Source organism: Eutrigla gurnardus, assembly GCF_963514095.1.
Source record: "Eutrigla gurnardus genome assembly, chromosome: 17".
NCBI lineage: Eukaryota > Metazoa > Chordata > Actinopteri > Perciformes > Triglidae > Eutrigla > Eutrigla gurnardus.
In genome coordinates, this window is record NC_139928.1 from 1,845,121 (window position 1) to 1,872,246 (window position 27,126).

Sequence of the window (27,126 nt, forward strand, 5' to 3'; positions counted from 1 at the left end):
CTTGAAGCTGGTGCTTTCTGCAGTAGATCAACACTGTGCAGCAGTTAAGAATGGCAACAGGAGGCTGTGGCAACGGCCTACTGTTGACAAGCAGCTCTTCACCAGACTGTGCTTGGCTGCTACGTGAAGGCTTCAGTATGCTTCAAATCAAGGAGTTTGTATAAAACCTATCCAAAGACAAACATTTGTTATTGTTCTGAGGCCACAGGGCGGGAAAATATGTGCTTAATAGAGAAATTGAGACTACTGCGCGGTATACTGATACCTGCCACTAAAAGCGGTCTGACACCGCTTTCGTAGCAGCAGTACTTTAAGTGTGACTGTTTTAATAAGAGCTGATCTGTGAGTAGCTCTGCTAGAGGACTGAATGGATCCACAAGAGGACGGTTTGAACTTTGCAGCAGTCAGAACATAAAGTCCAGGTCCAGGATTTAGCTAGCATAGCTACTACCTAGGAGGATGGCGTCAACACGTGAAGTTAGAAGAAGATTAAAGCAGGACAAGAACCATTCTGAGCTGGTTCTGGATCAAACTGGTTTTACCGAGTTTCTCAGGAACCTGAAGTGGACTGAAAGGAAAAGAGTGACGTTCTCTTCACCACTCAACACCACTTCAAATCAACCAGAGCTTTCTACACTTACTGTTGTGTCTGACTGCTTTTAGCAGCTTTCCCCCAGAACTTCACCTGGATTTATTGTCATTTTTTGTATTTTTGTTCTGGAAGCCTCTCTGTCTCCCTGCTGCAGTACCACTCTCCACCTGAACTGGTACTGATTTTTTAGTGGGGGCGCTGTTTATAAAAACTGTCTTTTGTTGTTGTAAACATTAAGTCAACTATCAAAGACAACAATTTGATTTCAGAAGAGTTATGAAAATTATTGGACCACATTAGACAGGAGTAGAGAGAGGAGGTTTGTGTGACAACCACTTTGTTTGAAGCATACTGGCAACTTTGTGTCCTGGATCCCCTAACATATCCACCTTACCACTCAATGGCTGCTGCAGGCTTTGTCATCTTGCTTGATCTGCCAATCAATCCCATGGCTGGGTTAATCCTGATCATGTATTTGCATGACTGGTGTGCCTGATATGATCAGTGAAATTCTGAAGAATACAAGAAAACAAACTAAAGCCAATGAACACTGACCCCTCCTCCCTTCCTCATCTGTCTCACCCTCCAAACCTGGATGTCTTTACATGTTGTTCTGTGTCTGTCTTGTAACTCTGTCCTCATCTTCTGTCTCTTACCATTTAAAGTCTGGGCCTGTCTCCCCAATAAAATCCCCACCAATTCCATCCTCTTCCCCACAACCTCCACCAGACACTCAGGGTCAGACTGGATCTCAGTCAGCCGGCTCTCGCTCTCCTCTACCCACTGCTTAAAGACACAGTTTCCATCCCTGACATGAGGTCCTGCACAAAAATCACTTATTCCTTTTTCATACCCAAAAATCGAGCCATTACAGCACTTTTTTGCTGAAAGCCTGAGGCACAATTTTAGTAATTTTATATTATTGCTGAATGCTATAGGAAATATGATGACACACAAGGTGGAAAGATAGAAATAGTTTCCATTGCATCACATTCAGCCAGGCTCTGCTTCTTGCAGGTTAAACACAGATCTACATCCCCCACTGTGTGCAGGGCAGAATTACCTTAAAACATGCTTTTTTTCACCATGTTTTTATTAAGCTAATCCATAGTTCCTGTCATGACTGCCGAAGATGATTGACAGACTCTTTGTACAATATAAAACAGTGTAGATGAAATGTTTTTTTTTCCTGGTGTTTCTGGCTGTACAATAGAAAATAATGAAGGTAGCTATTTTGACACATACCATTTAGCGAGTATTTTAAAGTGAAATTACTACTTAAGGGTTAGATTTAGGATTTTACTCCCTTACTTTAACCTCTATTTAAAGATTTGGGTCAGGTTAGCAAACCTAATCCTTGCTTAAACTGTACCCTTTCTGTTTTACCTATAACTCAACTTGTCTGATCATCTTGTGTTTCTTACCCTGTCAGACTTGGTTGTGCAATGTCGCTGTGAGATTGGCAACTTTGGGGAGTACTATATCGCATGACAGAAATCGCTACCATAGCTACGAATATTAGATACAGGTCAATAGAAACCAGAATTTTCCTTTAAGTCATCTTCTGAACCGTCGGTTAGATGCATTTTAAAGCGAGAAGTAAATCCTGAAAATCTTTTTTAATCATGTAACTATGAACTGACAGGAGTCAGAAACAGTTCTAACCTACACAGGCTCTGCCCTCTACTGGACTCTATGGGTAATTCCCCAAATCGCAAGTGCAAGTGACACATTCACAAGCCCACTGAACATTTGCATAAGCTTAACCAGCCAATCAGGACATGCCTATCCAAATATGTGAGGACGACGTACGTTGTCCACTAACTGCCTACCTCCAGAGATAGAGTCACTGCTCCAAGAACCTCATCAATGCCCTTCATGTTGCCGCCTCAACGCATCTTCACCTGCTTCGAGTGTCTCAACATGGACCATGTAGACAGTGTTGAGTAATCACCAGCCTGGTCTGCCTCCCAAGTGCTGCCCAAGATACAATACACCTTCAACGCTTTGATGTGATGCTTTGCTGTTATGAGTACGAGCTCGAGTTTAAGACTTACTGGTAAGAGAGCAGGAAGCCTCTACTGCAGCTGCCGCATGACAGGGAGACACTGCTTGGTGCGGACGGACAGTGCAGAAATGACTGCACTGCACTGAAGGGTGTCTCAACGGGAGAGGACTGTTTCCCAGACCTCCCAACAATATTGTGGCAAGGTTTTCTGCCCCCTTTCATGCCAGTTGATGTTTTCAATAATGTAGATGTTCAGAATATGTTGCGTACTGTTTCCTCCCCTTTCCGCACCTCCCAGCTTCCCAAGACATCTCGTTGAATTAGGCCCCAACTGAATATGACATGCCATGGCTACCCAGTCATAGTACACCATTTTTTTTTAACTAAACATACTTCCAGATCAGTATTGTATCTCTGTTCCCTATATTGATGCATTGCTGACAGTCAGGCAATTGCTAGAATTGCTTCAGCTGGGCCTTAGTTCACCACCATCAACTTAAAAGATGCATACTTTTTATGAGTAGAGCAGGCTGCCATTTGGCTATTCACTCGCTCCCTGCACCTCCAGCAGATGTGTGGACGTCATGACAACCTCATTGTCATGGCCAAATCCAGTAAATACAACCGCACCAGTTTCTGTTCGCCAACTACTGATGCAACTCCCACTACTCCCTATGGTGATGTGTTCCTCCTCCCCACAATGAGAACTGCCATTGGTGATCAACGGCTTGGTGAGAGCCTTTTGACCCTGCGGAGGACTCTTCTCTAAAGACATTGTCTTGCACTGACCGTAGCTAACAGAGTGTGTGAAATAACCAAGGTTGGTGCAATCCAGTTGCTTGTGGCTTGGTGGTGACAATAGCAGGACTACCTTCAGACCAAATTTCTCCTTTGTTCCCAAGAATGTCAGGAGTTCTTTCAGGTTGAAGGCTTTACAGCTGGATGATTAATGTCTTCCACTTGCAGAGAACAGGGAGGCATCTGCTTTGGGGATGGTGTAGCAGGTAAAGCCTTGTCCAAAAAACACCTGGCCAGGTGCCTTAATGAGTGCATCTACCAAGCTTATAAGCAAGCAGGAAGAAACCCTCCCACTGTTGTCCACGCATGGTCTATCACTTGTCTGTTTGACCCTTGTTGCTTGTTTTGTGTGCTGTCTATACTGTGTGGTCTGTATGTATTTGGGTAGGCACATCCTGATAGGCCAGCTTCACTGATATGATTTTTCAATGGACGAGTGTGCACTTGTAATAAAAGGAGAGTATTATGCTTATGCTGTGTTCACATGAAATGCAAAGTGAATTTTTGCGAGATGCTCCATGTAGACGCAAACCAGGTTTCCTCCATCACGGCTGAAATCACCACTATTGCTGCTTTGTACATGTTGAAGTCCCATATCCACCAGGAAGCACATAGTCTAGTCTGGTCTATGTACTAATACGAGCTACGACCTCTGGGGGACCACAGACACATTTGTTTTCTCCATTTATCTATCAGGAAAACAGGAGGAGAATTGCAATATTGATAGGTTTTCATAACACTGCGTCTGCACATTTCTCACTTGACTTTGTGTCTATTTGTGTCTTTGCATTGACTTTGTATGCATCGTGCTATGTGAAAAAATTGCTCAGCATTTGGCATGAACACAGCATTAGAGTCCAGTGGAGGGCTCCACCTGTGCTTAGAGAACAAGGGTTACAATATCATAACCTTATACATATATTCTACCTTGTTTGATGACAGGAAGCCACCCATTAATTTAACCATTTCACAGCTTGCTTGGGTAATTCTAGATATGTTAACATGGCTTCCCAAAGTTAACAGATGAAGTAACTAAAAATATAATGTTCATGTCCACGGCCCTCTATCAGACAACACCACTAACATCTTAATTTAAAAGTTGTAGTTCACATCTTATAAATCGATGTCCGACCCAAGCAACATACCATCCGGCACCTCCCTTTCATGTACCTTCCTTCCTACTTCCCATTCATCCATTCCCTCTCCATTCTATCCTCTTTCCTCCTCCTGTCAGTTGAACATTTCCCACTTCTGTTCATTGTTATCTGTCTCTCTTGGTCTGCCACTGCTGAGCACAGCGAGGGAGGCAGACTCTGTTCGGACACAAGGTAAGAGCTTGTAGTTTGTCCCCAACGCTGGCGGGACCAACGCTGTACAGACATGACTGCCTGCTGGAAGAAGAGGAGGACAGTGAACTTGATTGGGTTGATGATGGTGATGAGGAGGAGGAAGAGAAGGAAGAACAAGCCCATGGTCACATTCTAAAGGTGGCTATCAATGTACCAGATGAGGGGAGGAGTTTGGTTAACCCATGTCGGCTAAACCCAGCCAGGCTCAAGCATTCTCGGATGTCTTTCTTTCTGTCAGGGCTGCTGGTGATGGCCCTGACCATGCTGTGGCTGGCCTTCATTTAAAAGACAAATAAGTGGGGAGATCCCTGAACATTTCAACCCAGCCCTCAGCCATCAAGAGACTGCTTCATTCTAGTGCTGTACCTTGAAGTCATTATTTCTATTTGTTCTGTACTCTCCTTATCTTCCATGCTCCTCAGTTAACCCTAAAAAATACATACTCAGAAATACAGTTCAGCCTTTAAAGTGAGCTGATTTTGACTTTTTACTGATTTCAAGTGACCCTTGCTCCCTCCCAGCTTGGCTACTGTTGCTATGTATAGAACATCTCAAAAGGATCTGGGAATGAAGACAAAACAAAGGTAATGCTATCTCGGGTGGCGAGCTTTGCTGGGGTTACTGGCGTGTAAACTTCCCAAATCCCACAGAGATACTGTTTCATCCAGGACCAACTCTCATACAGTGATGTAACCTAAATAGGGCTGCAGGTGTTCGACCGATTCAGCCATCGATTGATAAAGTAATCCAATAAATATATACTTTTGGTTTGTAAGGATCAAGACAGAACAACTAATTGGTTTACTTCCTCGAATAATCAACTTTGTTATTGCTTCTATATGGTAATGTCAAAACTAAACCCATTTGTTGTTTATATGCTATATGACATTCTGGTTTTCAGGGCTCCATATTTTTTTCCACCACCCTCCCAAAAAATAATTTCAACCATCCAAAAGTCAAACAACAACTTCAGTTGAATCTAAGAGATACATAATAGATCAAAGTCAGTAAAATCACTTGTCTCAATGTTATTCTGGTCTCATACAATATGTTCCCATTCAACAAAACTGCAGTCTCAATACCTTTAAAGGAAGATATTTGATTAATGACAAATACGTTTCTTATCTAATGGTCCATGTTCGAGGAGGTTTGAGTGCTGGATGAAGACCGCTGTTTGTTTCCTGTCTTAAGTGGGTTAAACAAACACAGGAACTTCACCTACACCAGGGGTTCCCAAAGTGGCGGCCGGGACCCAACGGGGGGGTCGCTAAATGCCAAGGGGGGGTGTCACGAGATGATTTTCATTACTTTGACTTGAGATGTTCTTCTGCTAACTTGGAAATGAAAGTATTGTGTCAAAATTATGTTTGCGCATGACGGCAGCAATGTTCACTCATAATTAAGGAGGAGATGGAGATGACTGTGACTGAGATATTCTGACAGAAAATTGTTTATGTAAGGTAATTTCATGGTTGTCAGGCTGTTCTGTGTTGTTGTTATGCCAGTGTTTGGATACGCCTATTAGTGCGTCCTGTACACACACAATCTTGTGTTTCAGTCAACTCCGGGGATACTGGGAGTCTCCAGTCTCTGGCACCATTATTTTGGGGGTTGCGGGCTGAAAAGTTTGGGAACCCCTGACCTAGAAGACCTCTGTTCCTGTCCCATTATAGGTGGGTTTTGAAGTTTTGAACTGAAAATAACTTAACAAGCATACTTAATTCAAGCCAATCCATGATGTTTAACTCAACCTTTTTAAATCGATTTTTTCCGTAAACATAACCAAATAGGGCTGCAAGTGGTGTAGTGGTTAGCACCGTTACCTCACAGCAAGAGGGGCTGGGGTACGAGTCCTGGTTCAGGTTCCTTCTGTGTGGAATTTGCATGTTCTCCCTGTGTAAGCGGGGGTTCTCTCTGGGTTCTCCAGCTTCCTCCCACAGTCCAAAGACATGCAGGATGGGGATAGGTTCATTGTTGACTCTAAATTCTAAACTCCTGTAGGTGTGAATGTGAGTGTGAATGGTTGTCTGTTTCTACATGTCAGCCCTGTGATATACTGGTTACCTGTCTGCCTCTACATGTCAGTTACATTTTTATTCAATTCTATTTATAGTGTCATATCACAACAGAAGTCATCTCAGGACACTTAACACATTGAGCAGGACTAGAATCAGGACTAGAATCCAGCAGGACTAGAATCCATCCCAACCATGTCCCCGTAGACCAAAAGCCCTGCAATAGACTTGTTACCTGTCCAGTGTGTACCCTGCCCTCGCCCAATGTCAGCTGGGATCAGCTACACCCCCGCAACCCTTAACAAGATAAGCATTTGATGATGGACAACCAAGTACTGTTTCTGTTTTGTTTCAATTTATAGCATCAATCACCTGTTTAAACCACAACCGTAATCCAGGAGAAAATATGTTTCCCTAAAAACATTATTTGGAAAAAGTTTAGTTGTTTGGGAACATAATATTGTAGGAGACAAGGTTACAATGTCAATTACAGCAACGTCTACATGTGTTTGCTAAGCTACTGGTCATAACAGATCAAGTAAGACTGTAAGAGCAAAACACGCACGTGAAGTGAATCAAAAATTGCTATTTGTGAGAAAACAAAATTATATTTCCTATCCCAAAAGTTATATTGTCTCGCTCAAAGAAATCAGCAAAATAGCCATATTTTTGTTTGTTTGTGTCGATGAAACATGATGATACAACCTTCATGTTTCCATTCTACCAGAAAAAGAAAGATCGTGACTAATAACTTTCATAACTTTTCACTTTCAGACGAGTTAGCATTTCTATTTTCTGCTATATTTCCAGTGGCTGTTCTACAGAAGTGTAGTAAGTTGCATTTTGAAAATTTTAAATATAGTGTATACTAATGTCCCACAACATTCAGCGATGAGGCAAAAGACAACAGACATCAGAAGTCAGTCAGTTGTCCAAAGCTTTCAGACTGTTAAAATATGACTGACATGCTTTAGCCCTGTGTTGGACCAAGTATCAGCAGACAATCAGGCCAAATGTAAGTTAAGAAAAAGAATTACTCAGGAATGCATCACAGCAATTTTATACTTTTTCCAGTAACATGTAGTGGAACAAATATATATCCATGATTGAGCCAATGATGTAAACCCAACTATGATGTGATGCTGGGAACTTAATGGGATGAAGCTATAGATCAAAGCAGATTATTATTTTGTAGTATGAGGAGAAGAACAGTGGACATGAGTGACATTTGCTTTGCTCACAGTAGTTTTGTTTTTTGAAAGCATTCCGTCAACATAACAGGAGGATTGTTTTATTGTTTGTTTGGTTAGTTACAATATGCAACTTTTCTCTTTGGCACAGAGCAGGCTTGTTGAAGTCAGTCAGGATTCAAACCAACAACATTTCAGACTGTTGTTTTCATCAGAATGGAAGTATGCTATCAGTGGATGCCATCACGAGTAAATCTATACTTTGGTGATCTTTGGCATGACTCTATGCAGTTGAACAACTGCATAGAGTCTGAATTCTTCACACAAAGTTGACCGCTGAACTGTTTTTATCTGTTTATTCACCCCAAACAGCCAATGTAGCAAGGACCAGGAGCTAATCACAGTACTCATCAGGAAATCCAGTTATTTTCCTCCAGTTTTCTCATTTTTCCTTTTGTCTCACATTGTCCATCTAACTTCTTCAGTTTACTTTAAATGCACTTTCACCACATATGAAGTTGCTTCCTGTTCTGTGTAAACAAACCATAATAATGTACATAAAGTCTCTTATGTGACCAGTGAAACCAGTGTAACCATTTAACCAAATTGTGGACCAAAGGGACATACAGGTCCTTCTCAAAAAATTAGCATATTGTGATAAAGTTCATTCTTTTCCATAATGTAATGATAAAAATTAAACTTTCATATATTTTAGATTCATTGCACACCAACTGAAATATTTCAGGTCTTTTATTGTTTTAATACTGATGATTTTGGCATACAGCTCATGAAAACCTAAAATTCCTATCTCAAAAAATTAGCATATCATGAAAAGGTTCTCTAAACGAGCTATTAACCTAATCATCTGAATCAACGAATTAACTCGAAACACCTGCAAAAGATTCCTGAGGCTTTTAAAAACTCCCAGCCTGGTTCATTACTCAAAACCGCAATCATGGGTAAGACTGCCGACCTGACTGCTGTCCAGAAGGCCATCATCGACACCCTCAAGCAAGAGGGTAAGACACAGAAAGAAATTTCTGAACGAATAGGCTGTTCCCAGAGTGCCGTATCAAGGCACCTCAGTGGGAAGTCTGTGGGAAGGAAAAAGTGTGGCAGAAAACGCTGCACGACGAGAAGAGGTGACCGGACCCTGAGGAAGATTGTGGAGAAGGGCCGATTCCAGACCTTGGGGGACCTGCGGAAGCAGTGGACTGAGTCTGGAGTAGAAACATCCAGAGCCACCGTGCACAGGCGTGTGCAGGAAATGGGCTACAGGTGCCGCATTCCCCAGGTCAAGCCACTTTTGAACCAGAAACAGCGGCAGAAGCGCTTGACCTGGGCTACAGAGAAGCAGCACTGGACTGTTGCTCAGTGGTCCAAAGTACTTTTTTCGGATGAAAGCAAATTTTGCATGTCATTCGGAAATCAAGGTGCCAGAGTCTGGAGGAAGACTGGGGAGAAGGAAATGCCAAAATGCCTGAAGTCCAGTGTCAAGTACCCACAGTCAGTGATGGTCTGGGGTGCCATGTCTGCTGCTGGTGTTGGTCCACTGTGTTTTATCAAGGGCAGGGTCAATGCAGCTAGCTATCAGGAGATTTTGGAGCACTTCATGCTTCCATCTGCTGAAAAGCTTTATGGAGATGAAGATTTCATTTTTCAGCACGACCTGGCACCTGCTCACAGTGCCAAAACCACTGGTAAATGGTTTACTGACCATGGTATTACTGTGCTCAATTGGCCTGCCAACTCTCCTGACCTGAACCCCATAGAGAATCTGTGGGATATTGTGAAGAGAAAGTTGAGAGACGCAAGACCCAACACTCTGGATGAGCTTAAGGCCGCTATCGAAGCATCCTGGGCCTCCATAAGACCTCAGCAGTGCCACAGGATGATTGCCTCCATGCCTCGCCACATTGAAGCAGTCATTTCTGCAAAAGGATTCCCGACCAAGTATTGAGTGCATAACTGAACATAATTATTTGAAGGTTGACTTTTTTTGTATTAAAAACACTTTTCTTTTATTGGTCGGATGAAATATGCTAATTTTTTGAGATAGGGATTTTTGGTTTTTCTTTACTTTTTTGCCAAAATCATCAATATTAAAACAATAAAAGGCTTGAACTACTTCAGTTGTGTGTAATGAATCTAAAATATATGAAAGTCTAATGTTTATCAGTACATTACAGAAAATAATGAACTTTATCACAATATGCTAATTTTTTGAGAAGGACCTGTACACTATTTTGCCAAAAGTATTCACTCATCCATCCAAATAATTGAATTCAGGTGTTCAATCACTTCCATGGCCACAGGTGTATAAAAGCAAGCACCTAGGCATGCAGACTGTTTCTACAAACATACTGAAAGAATGGGTCGCTCTCAGGAGCTCAGTGAATTCCAGCGTGGTACTGTGATAGGATGCCACCTGTGCAACAAGTCCAGTCGTGAAATGTCCTCACTCCTAAATATTCCACAGTCAACTGTCAGTGGGATTATAACAAAGTGGAAGCGATTGGGAACGACAGCAACTCAGCCAAGAAGTGGTAAACCACGTAAAATGACGGAGCGGGGTCAGCGGATGCTGAGGCACATAGTGCGCAGAGGTCGACAACTTTCTGCAGTCAATTGCTACAGACCTCCATACTTCATGTGGCCTTTAGATTAGCTCAAGAACAGTGTAGAGAGCTTCATGGAATGGGTTTCCATGGCGATCAGCTGCATCCAGGCCATACATCAGCAAGTGCAATGCAAAGTGTCGGATGCAGTGGTGTAAAGCACGCCGCCACTGGATTCTAGAGCAGTGGAGACTCGTTTTCTGGACTGACCAATCACGCTTCTCCATCTGGCAATCTGATGGACGAGTCTGGGTTTGGTGGTTGCCAGGACAACGGTACTTGTCTGACTGCATTGTGCCACGTGTAAAATTTGGTGGAGGGGGATTATGGTGTGGGTTGTTTTTCAGGAGCTGGGCTTGGCTCCTTAGTTCCAGTGAAAGGAGTCTGAATGCTTCAGCATACCAAGAGATGTTAGACAATTCCATGCTGCCAACCAGTACACAAAGCAAGGTCCATAAAGACATGGATGAGAGAGTTTGGTGTGGATGAACTTGACTGGCCTGCACAGAGTCCTGACCTCAACCCAATAGAACATCTTTGGGATGAATTAGGGTGGAGACTGAGAGCCAGGCTTTCCTGTCCAACATCAGTGTGTGACCTCACAAATACGCTTCTGGAAGAATGGTCAAAAAGTCCCATAAACGCACTTCTAAACCTTGTGGAAAGCTTCCCAGAAGAATTGAAGCTGTTATGGCTGCAAAGGGTGGACCGATGTCAAATGAAACCCTATGGATTAAGAATGGGATGTCACTTAACTTCATATGCGAGTCAAGTCAGGTGAGCGATAGGGCTGTCAAAATTGCTCAAAAATGACGTTTGAATATTCCCTTTAAAAAAACTATTCGAACATATTCAAATTTCTGGTTGCGCATTAGGCACGTCAATAACAGGACAAAGATCTCTCTCTTTCTCTCTCCCATGCTCTCTGCGCATAGCGGTTTAAATGACAACAATAAACAAATGCTAAAAAAGCGAGCTGTGCTGTGGTAAACATGTAACTTCTCCTTGGCATGAAACGGCAAATAATTAAACCAGCGCATGAAGCTGTTGTAGCCTATCTGGTCTATTTTATTTATGCAATATACAGTCACAGGGCTCTCAAGTTTTTAACTTAGTTCAGCGTGAGATTTTGACTAGAGGTATGTGTCCACAGGCAGCGTTATTTCCACGCTTCCCATTCATTGTCAGCCATGCAATGCCTTCGGGTCGCGGATATATTGGCTGAAGGTACGTGTCCACAGGCAGCGTTATTTCCACGCCTCCCATTGTCTATATTAGAGGATTTACGGTATGTAAGAAGCTGTGCAATGGCTTCGCGTCGCGGCGAGTTTCGAGAGACGGGGGGCCGCCGCCTCCCGCAAGCTCTAGAAAATCTTTTAAACTGACCGCGTTCGTCCAATCAGGTGCAGCCATGAAGTGTGAGCGTGATTGTATGAAGGAGAGCTTCTTTCAATCATTCTCCTAGTGGCAGCCCACCAAGCGTGCAATACTGGCAAGCGGTGTGTTTAAAAACGCCCCTGTGGACACGTAACATCATGCCCAATGCGACTTGAGAGCCTTGCAGTACAGGACGTGACCTAGGTGCGCGCCCACCCGCAAAGCAGACAGCTGCTGCTGTTGTTGTTTTTTACATATGATTCGAATATTAATTTTCACATTTGAAATTCTGTTTTTAACAACTATTGGAATATATATTCGAATTTAGAATATTTGTTGACAGCCCTAGTGAGCGAATACATTTGGCAATAAAGTGTAGATCTTTGTCTTACACGACAGAGGAGATTTGACACTTGCCATGAATGTCATTATCCATGGTGACATAAGACAGTCAAATACACAAATTGTCCTTTGTGTCAATCAACACGTTTCATACGAATGTATTTCAGTTAGAAGTATTGTTCATGCCTGAGCCTTGTTTAACCCCCTATAAGTCAGGACACCATGAAAGAAAGCAACAAGACCTCCGGTTCTGAAAAGTGAAGCCAATTCTGAAGTGTCTTAGATTTGCCTTCTCTCTACTGGCCATCAGGGGGCGACTCCTCTCTGATTGTATAGAAATCTATGAGAAAATGACCCTACTTTTCTCTTGGTTTATTATCTCAGTAAACATTGTAAACATAAGTTTATGGTCTCATGGCTAATCGAATTTGGTTTCAAGCAGATGTGGAGCTCTTGATGTTGCTCTGTGTTTGGGTTCAAAAGGAAGGAAACGGTTGGGTAATACCACCATGTCTTTCACAAGTTGTCTGGATGATTTCTATTTTCTTGCTCCCTTTGATTGACTGCCTTGGTCAAGTATGACCTTTATGAGTGGTGCCACTCCATGCCTGCTGCTAGAAAGTTGAGAATATTTAAATTATTAATGCACATCTAAAACCAACCTATTAAGATGCTAGAGAGGAAACAATGGTTTTGTGCGCAACGCGTTTCTATCGACGCATCTTGACGTTATCATTTGTTGTTGATTATGATAATTGGAAATGCAGTACATTAATATAATATTTTACAATGGAAATATTTCAAAACATTTCAACATGATTGGTTAACAGCAGCAATATTATCTGATTATGTTAAAAGTGAACTTAAAGAGACAACTGACTCCTGGCTCCCCCCAGAGAGAAATAAAGAAAACATCACACCATTTAACCAGATTGAAATGAGGCCATTATATCCTCATATCAGAGCTCTGGTGGCAGCCCGAATGTGGCGAGCAGTGCGCATGGTCGTATTGATGGAAAGCAGTAGATAAAAGCATCAAATACTGAAGACCAGACTGGAAGTGCCACTACAAACTACTTTAAAAGGTACTGAAAGTTGCAGATTTTGACCACTAAAAACACTTTTTGAAAAAAACATGTTCAGTGTGGAAAAAGGTTTGGTGACGGAATCAAACTGGTCACAATAAAGGCCCTCAGACTCCTCTTCACTATAATTCCAGGAGTTTGGCTAATTTGGCAAATACCATTTTTGGTGTCAAATTACAGATGCTGCAGAGTACTGTGATTGACATTCTGCCAACATCAGCTTAAAGGAGTCATCACCTGGTTTTATACGTATCCAGCCCCCCTTGGATCGCTTTGGATCAATTCGTAAAACTTATTAGAAAAAAAAAAAAAAATTTTAATCAAACATTGAGCTTGTTCTGACCCTTTTTCGTACCGCGATTTTATCACGCGAGATTACGCGCGAGGTTTTGACTGGTCCGGATGTGCATTGTATAATATGTAATGAGGCGCGCGTTGATTCGCCGCAGGAAGGACAGAGCCGGGGGGGCTTGCCTGCATGCAGACTCCAAAACATAATGGCGGCGCTTCGGCGATTTCAGGTAGCGGACGGGGCGGGGTTGGGTGGTGAAAGAGGGGTGGGCTTATGCAAGTAGCCGCCACGGTGACGTCACCGAAGGCGCAGAATCAAAATCTCGTGCTTTAGGAATGCACACCCTTGTGTGCTATTCCTGTTCGGAAAAAGAGCAGAAGCGAAAAAACGGCGCCACTTTCAAACTCCAGCCTTTCAGGCAAGTTTCAACTGAGGTCAAACACAGATATGCATGTTTTAACAAGAGAAATTGCGATTTCCGGGTGATGACTCCTTTAATTCCAATTGTTGTTTAGTGTGAGAAGTTACATATTTAGCTCTTTAAATTTGGTCTGTGTGTGTCCTGATAAACTACAGGGTTAAAGTCTTCCATTTGTTACTGCTTGGTGTACTATATGTTGATGGTCCACAAAGATGACATTACTGTCTTAGTGGACATTGCCATCTTTAATTTGATCTCTGCTGTTGTGATAAGGCTCAGAACCAAACATTTCTTAAGTTTCCTGAGAAATGTTTCAGGTTTTGCTTTGAACAATGAATCATTATTGTACAATATTCAGTCCACTGGCATTATACTTTGTATCCATTATCTGATTTGCATCTCCAAAGAAACTTCTAAATAATCATTACCATATATCATGGATTCTTCAGCATAATTCCGATGCTGAAGTAGAGATGATGCTCAGAGCCTTCAAATCATGACAGGAAATGCTGACCATTTGCTAATTTTGACTGGATCTAAATGAGCTCTAAATGTTTACCCTTTGAAATGTTGGTGGGATTAATTTAATACAAGCTGTAATGTGTCTTAACTACTTTTACAACAATGCTATTACAGTAAATATATCCATAAAATAATATGCATGTTCAGTGAATATACTGGCATGTGCACACCTGTATCACCTGCTAATTATTCAGTGTCATTGGATTTTGGGATTGTTCTGAATCTGTAAGCCTGAACTTCTCACTGTGGTACTAAAGAACTTTTCTTATTGTCTACCGATGGACTCTCTCTGATTCAACATATTCATCTTATGTTTCTTGGCATAGTGTGACTTTTCCAGTATTAATTTAAAGCTACAGTAAGGTTGTTATAGGTACCATAAAATAATAAATAAATAAAGTCGAATGTGATGTACATTTGAATATGTATAATACAATCGTGGTCTTCTGGTCATGATGATTCATAAGTTATCTCTTGCCTTGAATGTCTTTGATGATGCTTCTACAGTCTACATGGTGAGTCATCACTGTCTCCCATGTGGGGAATCTGATAAAAAATCTCATGGCAGTTTAAGTCTATTGGTTTTGTGTACATTAATTCAATAAATGTTATTTATAGTGTCATATCACAAAAGAAGTTATCTCAGGGCATTTAACACATTGAGCAGGACTACAACACACACCATTTTTAGAGTCAATACATTTTCAAAATCCCAACATCACAAGGAGCAGTGACAGTGTACAGATTTTAGGGATAAATCTTGAGTTGCCCAAGATTTTTTCATTTGTTTTTAAATCCTTAAATGTCTCGCCCCACCATACCTCTCTGAGCTGCCCCACCCATAACCCCCTGCTCGGTCCCTCAGGTCAGCTGACCAGCTGCTACTAGAGGCCCCCAAATCGAAGCGGAAGCTCAGAGGGGACAGAGCCTTTTCGGTAGCTGCTCTGAAATTATGGAACGGTTTGCCTTTGCAAGTTAGACAGGGCCTACCTGTAGTCCTTGGCTTGTTTTATTGCCATTGTATTGTAATGTTGAGTTGAGTTGAGACCAGGCCCTTGCATTTGGTGTTGGCAGTAGTATAGTAGTAGTAGTATTACCAGTAGCAGTAGTATCAACAGTAGTAGACCGTGGTGGCAGGCAAACCCACCCTGAGATGGATCCATCCCAACCATGTAGACCAAAAAGCAGTAATAGTTGAGCAGCCACACAGCGGGCAGGTGAAGCTACAATATGGTGCTTCCAACATCAGGTCAGTTAGCAATCTGCATCAGTCAGGACCTCAGCGGACTCTGCTGGACAAGAAAGCACAGCCAGATAGCAGTAAGAGCCAAAGCCATGCTGCCCCTGAGCTCCCAGAACATTATTTTACCATCGACCTGTATCAGTGATATTGGTGACAAGAGGTGCCTGCACACAGGTCAAAGATATTTAAAGACAGAACCCACCGATGTATCAACTGATGAACCACTAGACTTCGGACCAGTTGAGAGACTCGTAGATTCATCCTCTACCTGTCACCAGATAATAGAGTTGTTATTATTTGTGTGGAATAAGAATGGGACTACAGGCTGAATTTCATTGTGCAATGTGGTTGCAATGACAATAAATTGAACCTTGAATCCTAGATGATGCTGTCGTCCTGGCCTTGCACAATGCCAATGCCAGCTACAGAAGAACAGATGAGAGACGGTGGTTGCTTTTTATTGTTAATGACAATGTGCCGGCTACGGTCCGTGTAAGCTTGTATGTGTGTGCGAACCACTTCACATCGGACTGCTTCAGTAACGAGGGTCAGTACAAAGCTGGCTTTGCCTCGACATTGACCCTCGTAAAAGGATCTGTCCCAACCATATGGGACCCAGCAACTTCACCTGAGCCACATAGGCGAGCCATAGTGATACATCCACGTAAACATTGGTGCATGCTGCAGCTAGAGTAAACAGCATCCTCTCCGTCTGTCTCCAAGTAGGCGTTGACAGACAGAGCTCATTAGCATTTAAAGGTGCAGACACAGAAACAGCCTGTTCAAAGGAGAGCTCATTTGAGCAACTTTAAGACCGCTGAAATTCAGGACCACTAATGGGTTTGGGGCAATGGATATCGAATCCATTGTTATTGGACCTCTGACAGCTGTGTGAAATTGATGAAAATCAGTATTATAGGGGACCTTTAGGAACGCTTGCAGAGCGTCACCTGCTCTCTCCAAACACATCCAGTGTCTTTTCAAGAGGCCGATTGTGCGCTCTGGAGCGAGTACACACCCCTGGGCTCTGTAAAGCCGGGTACGTCTTTATTCACCGTTACACTCATTAAAAAGCAAAAGCAGCTGTATACCTTCAGTAACTAGCACAGCATTGAAGAACTCTTAATGATGTCCTAACATACTTTAGGTTTTTATGTAGGAACATGAACATTATAACGTATATCTCCTTCCAACCTGTCCAGCTAACGAGTATCTCTATGACACAACATTTTACCAGGACTAATAATAATATAATAAATGGACAGGACTTAGTGAAGGGTCCATTTACTGGCCGTGCTATGGTCAACCCTCACCTATGGAAATAAGCTTTGGGTAAGGACCAAAAGAATGAGATGATGGATGCACATGGTCAAAATCCATTTCCTTTTCAATGTGGTGGGGCTTGACCTAGAGACGGGTGATGGCGGTGCAAATGTGGCATCCAGTTGCTCCCCTGAACTTTGCCATATTTTTGTTCACATTTGTTCGCTTTGTTTCTGGAGCACATATGGAGCATGTATGGCCTGCTCCCTCCTGAAGTCTGGTGGCATGGAAGTGTAATGGATTAAATCAATTATTAAAACTATTAAAATACGATATAAATAGACTGGAATTGGTACAGCAATAGGAGATTGGAGACTATGAGCCCACATCTTGCAGAGACCTGGCTCCATAGGGCATCCTGGATGAGACTATTGCCATATTATCTGCCAGTTAGAATGCAGATTAGAAAAATGCACTATTGGAATGCACTTTTTTTCTTTTCTCTCAACTACATTTCATTGTGCAACCCTGTGTTGTACAAAGGTAGTTCAGATATCTGGAAGGACCCCAGTTTCTTCATGGTGATAGGACTACGACTCATTTTTTTTTCACACCAGATACGAACAGCAGTCTCCTGGGTGAAAGTCCTGTGTATGTGTGACCCATCCGCCAAACCTCTCACTCACCTGCCCGAAGTGGAATATCAGGAAAATAGAATAGGAGTAGAATGGACATTGAATTTTTTTTAGTGGTTGTTTGACTCGTACAAAAAAAAAAAAATGCTGATTGTTGTTAGTTGTTATAACTGGCTAGTTATCTAAGCAACTAGTTGGTAACTTGTTAGCTTGGTATCTTGTCCTCCAGAGCGGCAGGGTGTGAGGTGGAGGTATGTTTAAGGTACGTTCACACCAAACGCGATGAAATTTGATTGATGATTTTGCGCCGTGCGGTTTCGTACAAATGTAAATGAAATAGTTGTGAATTTGCTCCAGGCAACTGTAATACGTAACACGAATGGGGAGCATAATTCACGTGACGCTCTGACATAAAAGCCTATCAGTGAGATCTTCGTCGTCACTGAATCAGAAATGGAGATAAAAAAAATATTGTCACGGTCTGAGGTCACCCAGAGCTCTACGATAGAATCTCACTGAATAAAACTATAACCAAAGACTGTCTATACTGCAAACAACAAGGTCCTGTGTAGGATTGTCCAATCTACTCCTATATTATTTTTTAACATGTGGCTGTGGCTCAGAGGTAAAGTGAGTCATCTTCCGATTGGGAGTTTGATCCCCAGCTCCCCCAGTCCACATATCAAAGTATCCTTGGGCAAGGTAGCGAACACCAGACGAGATTGTGCCTGAAATGTGTTAGTTAGATCCTGATGGGCAGGTGGCATTTACCATTTAGGCTTAGACAACAAAAACAGTTATGTTAGGAAAAAACATCATGTAACTTCAAAATAAGACTTTCTGTGACAAATACGGGTCTCAAACACCTGGTGTCCTGGCTTTAAGTGAGCCGGAGTCCTGGATTCATGCGAGCATACCACGATGACACAGATAGTAGTAGAACTCACTGTAAATACACTGGAACAAGGATAGTACGCACTCGAACAAGGATAGTACAAGACTTGAACAAGGATAGTATAGTCAGGTCATAATCCAGGTTTCCAGATTTTTACCTTTATGTTACATTTAACAATCACAAACCCTCAGTACTTTTTTTCAGAGAGTGAGTTGAGTTGTGTTTCTGTGATCCCTCCAGTCTCCTGTGCTAAAGACCCAGACAATCACCATCTCAGACGTCACCAACTCACTGAGAGGAAGTGTGACCTACAAGGACATCCCCTTAGTTCACACCGAGACCAAGACCATCACATATGAGTCAGCACAGGTGAGGGGAATTCTGGGAATTGCTAGAAAATGACAAAAGATTTGTTTCAGTTAATTGTCTCATCTTGTATTCACATGTTTCGCTCACTGCTCCAGCCCTTGTCCTGACCAATTTGTTGAAATCAGGCTAAGCTCATTCCATTCACGAGGCTAGGACATTCTACTTTACTCCAGCCATGGCTCCTTCAAAGAGTAACTAAACCCCAAGTTCTGTCTGAAGTGCCTCAAGCCTGAAAATTCAAAAGAATTCTCTAGAACATGAAGAAATGTATCAGCATGTGCAGGTGAAGAGGCAGGTCCAGTCATGTCATCACCAAATCATTTCATATAAACAGTGTAGCATAGAGAGGCTAATGCTGATGAAGCTAATGTTTCACTCAGCAAAAGTGGAAACGATGTTCCGTCATCCAGCTTCAGAGCTTCAGAGAGACATTTCTCACCACACTCATGGGTAGTGTTGTCACGATACCAACATTTTGGTACCGGTACCGGTACCAACATGTGTTTCGGTACTTTTCGGTACCGAAACACGGTTACTTTTTTTGAACGCAAAAAATGTCATTACTGACTTTATTTTAATAGAAAATCTTAGAACAATAACATATTAATCAGCAAATAAAATAAAATACCACAAAGACAAGCTTTTCTAATGCACACAATTTTAAAAATGTTAAAATATAAATACAATAATATAATATATAATAATATAAATGAACCAGCTCTTTTTTTTTTCTTCCAGAGCTACTTTTGTTAAGAGTGAAGGGCGGTGGCGCTTGCTTTTAGCACTGAATGTGGCTTTTTTTCATGAGTTTAAATGACCTGTCGTTCCCTGAGCTCAGTGTGCAGGTCTGGGGGCTTGTCCTTTAAGTGTTTGGATAAGTCGGAGGTGTTTCCGCCGTTAGCCATGCATGTTTTAAACACCGTTTACACAGTGGTGCATCGGCATTAACTGCCTCGCTTTGCGCATTTGTTTTAAGCTAAAGTACTGCCATATCGCACTTCGCGGCGCTGGTTTGTCCGCAAGTTGCGGTGTGGTGACGGTTGCAGCAGCCATTCTCCTCTCCGTGCTTCTCTCGCTCGCGCTCTCGCTCTCTCTCGCGCGCTCTCCAAGCTTTCCTCCTGCTCCGTTTGTTGCTCCAGTCCACGCTGCTCGCTAACTTGCTAGCGGTTTCCTCCGGCTTGCTTGCTTTTTCCTTTTATCTCTCCAAGCTGCGGCTCGCTCCTCGTCCTTTCAGCTGTAGTTACAACGCGATGACGTCACGTGGCGAGTTCGCCGCGCTGTTGCGGGCGCTGCCGGCGGCGCTGCAAGTACCGGTCCCGTCCAAATGCAATATAGTACCGTTTTAAATGCCTCAGTACCCCGGTACCAAATTAGCACCGGTATACCGTGCAACCCTACTCATGGGTGTGTCGTCTTTAGAACAACATATTTTAACAGTCTCATACCTCAACAGTTAAATGACAAAACGACTTTATTGACATGTAAAATTACCATTTCAATTGACAAAAATCATAAGTGTAATTCATGGTACAACGAGAAAATGTGTCAAAAATGTGTCTCTCATCGTTCACATCTGTATATAAGATCCCAGACACAACCAGTAGGGGAGAGTCACTATGTTTATTGATAACACAATATATAGAATTCAAATACTTTGCACTTAACTGTTGATCTTTGGACCTGAATCAATCTACAATAATACTAAATACCCCTATACATGTTTTCATGCAAACCATCGTTTGGGGGTTTGGTTACTCTTGTAGAAGCAGGAATGATCATATATTATGTGTCAAGATGAACCCACTCGAGGCGACTGTGGCTCAGGAGGTTGAGCGGTTCACCCACTAATCTCAGGTTTGTTGTTGTTCGATCCTCAGTTCCCCCTGTCAGTACTTAGTCAAGGCATTGAACCCTTGTTTGGAAGCTTGCTGCCATGGGTGTGTGAGTGTGAATGAGAGACAAATTATACCTGAGTTTAAGTACCAATACCTTTTTTTTTACCAAAAGACATGTAATAAATAAATGTAAAGCCAAAGTGCATTGGTATAAAGAAATATTCAGATTATTTGTCATTGAAAGACTCTGAGAGCAGCTTAAGAAATGATAAATCACTTAGCAAGTGATCTAAGTGACATGATTTGACAGCTTACTTAATTATTAATTTAATTAATTAATTTGCGTGTAAACAATAGTGTGTTAGGATGTATGCACATGTATATCATATGTATTTTCTATGATTAATATGTGTGGTGGACTCTTAACGGCATCATTACAACACCCATCCCCTTATTTTATATATTTATTTATTGCATTTTCTCCTTTATTTTATTTGATATGTTTGTATTTGTTTTATTTATTTACGTTCAGGTCTGAACAAAAATTATGTTATTATTAATATGAAAACATAATACAATATATCCTACAAAAGTTCCTGAAATATGCTCAAATATTTAAGTAATTTAAACACAACCAGTCGTACAAGAACTTGAGAATAATACATTATTAATAATAATAATAATAATTTTAATCTTTTGATTTAAATCAGAAAATGTCAGAGTGAAAAAAAAAGTATTGAAGAAAGCCAATTTGACCGGTCACACAAAAGGTTCAATACCCAGCTATATTTCCATGTAGTATTAGAATCTGTCTTTAACAGTATTAGAATGACACAAATTACAAATTAGAAATACGAGATAAGCAAGGATGTTAAAATGTATTGACTTGAGGTTCTTGTGTAACACTTTAAAGGTGTCTCTCCCACAGCCAGTGGACAGCCTGGTGGAGAGGGACTCAGGAGTGCTACTGAGTGCCCAGACCATCACCTCAGAGACCATCAGCACCACCACCACCACTCAGATCACCAAGGTCTGCTCACTTCACCTACAGCCCGACAGTCAGTCCATACAGATCAATACAGTAATTTACTACCATGCTGTGATGGATCCCTACATATCTCCACTCAATCAATTGTGCCATTGGCATTGACCCTTCACAGCAATTTAGTTAACCATTTAGTTAACTAACTCAGGAAACTGTAAATGGCCACTTCTTCTCAGCAACACCAGAAACAGAAACCTTATTAGAATGCAGAAATCATAATACTTACTTCTGTTTCACTCACCTCCAAAGCATTTTCATTGTGTGTTCTTTCATTGATGTATGTCAACATTTTACACATTTAGTTTTGGCTAATAGCCGAATGAGTATCTGCTACTGAAATTACAGGTAAAAACAACTGTTGAACAACTTTTATTGCACTCAGGTTTTGTTGGCTCTATTTCATTCTTTCTGACCACCAGGTGGCGCTGCTTTAGTACACGATGAGCCCATCTGGTATATTTGCAGGTGAAATCATTACACCAACAAAGTCACCATTGACCATGCAGTGATATAGAGCATGCATACCCCCCAGTATAAAGCCCTATCACGATATTTTGTTTGGGAATATTGTATCCGTACAGACACCAAGTATCGATCTTTTAAAATATTAATATTGCAGGTACAAGTTAAGCCTTTTAGTAACAGTTGCTTCTTCACTCCACTAGATGGTGCTGAGTGTTTTCTGGTGTGTTCATAGGTAAAGTCAGCTGATTGACAGGAAGTTGGTCAAAACAAATCCCAATGTCCACACTCACAGACTCACAAACTTTGATCCGTGTTCCCGTTAAGTCCCTGAGGATTCAGGTCTGTCCAACTGTCAAATCATCAGGTGCATGAAGACTCGCTGGCAGACTTTTTGAGTCCTTTATGTCCATTTCCATAAGTCAGCATCGATGATGATTTTGCCTGAGGGAATTACCCAGAGTTCATAGTGTGGCGACTTGAACCCGGGGTTACCAGAGAAGACCAGGAGAATTAAACAAAGAGAATGGTGCATGTGTGGCATATTACATTTTTACATAAAGATTAATATTAAAGATTTAATCTGGAATATAAAACACTTTAAATCATAGAACAGGAGCATTACACACCTGGTTTATTCATCAACTTTTTTTTTCTTAACTTAGCTTATGGAAGTTGTATTAAATTAAAAAAGTAAATAGATTATTTGACAATCACATCTCATCTGGGATGAAAAAAGGCTGTTTGTACTTTCAAATTCTTAAACAGTTAATGCATGTATACCATTCATCCATGTTACTTTGCATCATACTGCAACACTGTGCCTGGATCTACCTTGTTCCTGAGCCTTTATCTGAGAGGCCACCACACATCCAGCATTCAGAGGGATAATAACGGTTGATATTTCCTTGCTCATATTTTAGCTCATGTGATTTCTCTGTTGTAGACGGTGAAAGGAGGGATGTCTGAGACTCGCATTGAGAAGAGAATCGTCATCACTGGAGACACTGAAATTGATCACGACAAGGTGAATGATGGAAGAAGATAGATGTCGTTTCATGCCTCACACACTTAACCATGTTGTTTTCCTCAAAGCTCTGTAGGAAGCAGGTGGTGTGTATCAAGTAAATCCGTTCATGCAGTTCATTTTAAATAAACTCATGTTTGGTCCTCCACAGGCATTGGCTCAGGCCATTAAAGAGGCTAAAGAGCAGCACCCAGATATGTCTGTTACCAAAGTGGTTGTCCACCAGGAGACAGAGATTAGCCCAGAGTAAGACTAAGCCTTTTCAAGGTGAGTTTCCACCCTAACCCACTTCCAGCCACCCTTTATCCTTCCATGCTCTGCTCTTCCTGCACATAAAAAAAGTCACGTGTCAAGAATGAACAGAATGCTGAATTAAACGTGCGAAAAAAAATCGATATCGGTGAAGAGTTACATTTATTAGGACAGACCTTTAGTAGCTAGTCTAGTGTTAGTATCATGAAATCTAATTGTGTGTTCACATATTTTCCTCTTTAAATAAACCAGACTCAGTCCTCAGACTGTCAGAAGAAGCTGTAACGGCTGTTGCTGATTGCGTTGATGGCGTAGCCTCGGATGGCCGCGTCCTGTCGAAGACAGTGTGTGTCCAGCCTTAAATTCACGCCATGTAGGATTAAAGGCTACATCATGTTTGACTTGTTCGATGACTTGCATTTAATTATGTTTGCACATCGGTTGCATTTTGTCTGTAGGAACCAAAACTGGGAATCTTTTTTCTCAAAGTGTTTCGATACCTGGTAGGACCGGCGTTATTCTGTCGGTGCCTGATGGTACCGTTTCCCGATACCCACCCCTACTCATAGACCTCTGGGTTACCACAGACACAGGATACAAGATTTGTTTATGCCTGTTGCGTCTGTGCATTGACTTTGTATGCAATTGTCCTGACAAAAAAAAAGAAAAAAATGTTACCGTGTTTTTCCGAGGTTTGGCTATTAAAAATATAACTTTCTCTTCTTCATTCCTCTGTCCATCTCTCTTTTAACCACACCTCAGTCCTCTCAGGTGCCCCCCCCAAACACACCCAAAGCACACCCAAATACACCGTCGACAATATAAACCACCAGAGGGAGCAAACTTCAGTGTGGAACTATGAACTTTAAACTTCATGGCTGTGGAGGAGTTTGCCTGAAGGAGAGAGATGGCAGAAAATTCCCCCAAACCCTCCCAATATTCCCCACAATCCCCTCTTGTTCCATGAACGATCAACCGTGCTGGATTGATGGAGGGGAAAAAATTAAGAGAAAATAAAGTACAACATTTGTGGACTTATTTCTCTCCAATTTGTCTGGAGAGTTTAAGAAATTTTTCAAGGGCATTTGGTCTTTAAATCTTGAGATTACTGGTACTTTATTTTTCTACAGCTTTTCTTATATCACAATTGGTTATCAATAACTTGAAGGTCAAGTGTTTTATTACAGTGTTAAACAAATGGATTGAGGGTGATTTTTCATGGAATTCTCATCTGGATGGACTCATCCCTCTCAAATTCTAGCGTACGTTTGGTGTCATTTCTTGTACAGTAAATACTTTATTTTCCCTCTCAATGCGAAAAAAATATTTTTTCAATTTCTGTATAAAAAAAAAGATTAATTTTATCAAACTCCTATCAACTTATTTGTGACAGAATCATTTGTTGGGTGTTCTTCACATCCTTTGATTGTTTTAGTTGTTGTTGTTGTTGTTGTTGTTGTGTCACTAGAACAGGGGACAACAATGTGATTTATTTATTCTTTTTGTGTATGTCTTAAATCTACTCAGTGCAGTCGTATGTAACTTCATCAGTATTTATTTCCAGTCACCAGATACAGTTTTGGTCATTTCTACTGAGCAGGACATCAGCGTCAACAGTGTTTTTGCATATGTTTCACATTTCTACTTTTCTAGCAAATGGGCAGTGTGGACTTGTGCAGGGAGCCTGAACTCAAATGACTGATGAGAGCTACGTGAGTGATAGTGGCCTCATTATTAGGTAGGAATCATCAGAGATACCATATCATCAAGATGTTTATATCACAGTATGATCTTATTGTGATTTTAAACATTTTGTGTCCTAAGTATCCTAAGTATTTTTCCCCACCTCTCCTTGTTATACTGCATAAGCTTTGATATGCACTGTTTCGTACAGCCAGCCTGATTATAACCTAATTCAGGCAATATTTAAATTATTGCAACTGTCAAGGCAACACATTATCAAGGTTATCTCATTAAGAAAACACACACAATTTAAAGACACAAAAATGTTGTCTTTAAATGGAATAAGAGATTTAAGTTTTTTCAAGCAGTAAAGAGAAAATTATGTGATGAATAAAAGGTTGTATCATCTGCATAACAATGTTCATTACAAGATTTATTTTTATAAACAGTGAACAGAAGAAGATGCAGAATGTTAACTTTAAGTGCACTTGATTTGGAGACATCAGCAAAATCTTTTCATGAAATTTTCATCTGAACCTCAAAAGCATATTTGTTTCAGTTGACGATAATTAGTCAAGTGTCCAGGACACTACCAGTATCATTTACGACAATGAATGTCACTGCTATACCATGACGTTAGTCTAAATATTGGCATATTGAGTTCATGCAACATTTCATTGTTGATATTAAAAGAACATATAACCTCCTCAGTAAACACTGCCCAAAGACATCAGGCACATGTGTAGTTTATATTTTATTGATTTTTAAATATGACACTTTTTTTTCAGCGCTATTCTGTACAGTCCAACGTGTTGTTCTTTCTACCTTTTATTGTTGGAAACAGCCACCATTTCTAAGTTAATTCTTAATTGTGAACCTTCACTTTACCATCACAGGAAGATGTAATAAAAGAGCACCATGCACAGACCAAACACTAATGTTTCTGCTTGTGTTCTGTTAAAGGTAGATGTAACCTTATGGTGTGAGAGAGATGGAAACAGCACTCAGAGGACACGGAGGTTCGGTAGAGATGGGATACTTTTTATTTCTCCCAAAAAAGGTCAAATGGCAATTCATTCTTTTTTAGCAAATAAGCCAAAACAACAAACAAAAAAGTAACATTTCAATAAAAAAAGCAAAATTACATGATAGTACTTACTTGAGTTTAGTCACACAAGTTTAAGGTTCTCTTGTGCAGAGAACAGAGCATGAACAGTCACCTGTTTGTCACCAGCCATCTTGTCTCCTTGAAAACCTGGCCCTGCAAATCACCCTAATTGGTAGAAACCAAAATGCCAATTTGACAGGGGTGCTACAGTACAAGTATATGAGGCAGTGAAATTACTTATATGTATATATATATATATTTATTTATACCCGTATAGACTTGTACTCAGCCTAGAAACCCATTGACAAATAATATTTTAATTAATGCTAAATAATGACAGAGTCATATTAAACATAGCAGCCTAAACAACATTTACATCTTCCCAGGTTACCCCCTGCTATTCCGGAAGTAGTAACATTAATAAAAGTTGCACAAGCGGGCCATTCGTGCCCCTGGTAAGACAAACTTTAAATGTTCAAAACTCAATACAAATAAACAAAACACTTGAAATGAAAGCAAAGTGTCTTACGTCTTACTGTGACATTTCCCCGTTAATCGTCTATAATTCATGAATACTGGTTTCATACTAAAGGTGTTGGACATACTAATACAGATGTGCTATGAGTATTATGACATTTTTTCAACACTTTTAACAATTTTCCCTTACTCGTAACATAGTTAGCATCCATCTGTGTAAGCT

The 27,126-nt window shown here is 41.1% G+C and overlaps 1 protein-coding gene across 7 annotated transcripts in view; it reads left to right on the plus strand.

Moving 5' to 3' along the window:
- Positions 1 to 26,816, plus strand: part of epb41a (erythrocyte membrane protein band 4.1a) — a 90,539-nt gene extending 63,723 nt beyond the window's left edge. For 2 of the 7 annotated variants that reach the window (XM_084032117.1, XM_084032118.1), the window contains 5 exons: positions 18,886 to 19,014; positions 21,763 to 21,879; positions 23,303 to 23,383; positions 23,535 to 23,650; positions 24,398 to 26,816. In XM_084032117.1, coding sequence (XP_083888243.1) covers positions 18,886 to 19,014; positions 21,763 to 21,879; positions 23,303 to 23,383; positions 23,535 to 23,633 — 426 coding nt within the window. In that variant the 3' untranslated portion in view covers positions 23,634 to 23,650; positions 24,398 to 26,816. Of the gene's footprint in view, positions 1 to 1,257; positions 1,399 to 4,696; positions 5,365 to 5,720; positions 5,763 to 18,885; positions 19,015 to 21,762; positions 21,880 to 23,302; positions 23,384 to 23,534; positions 23,651 to 24,397 lie in introns of those variants that run through there. The other 5 variants (XM_084032119.1, XM_084032115.1, XM_084032116.1 and 2 more) reach the window with 5 other exon arrangements.
- The last annotated feature ends 310 nt before the right edge of the window (positions 26,817 to 27,126 follow it).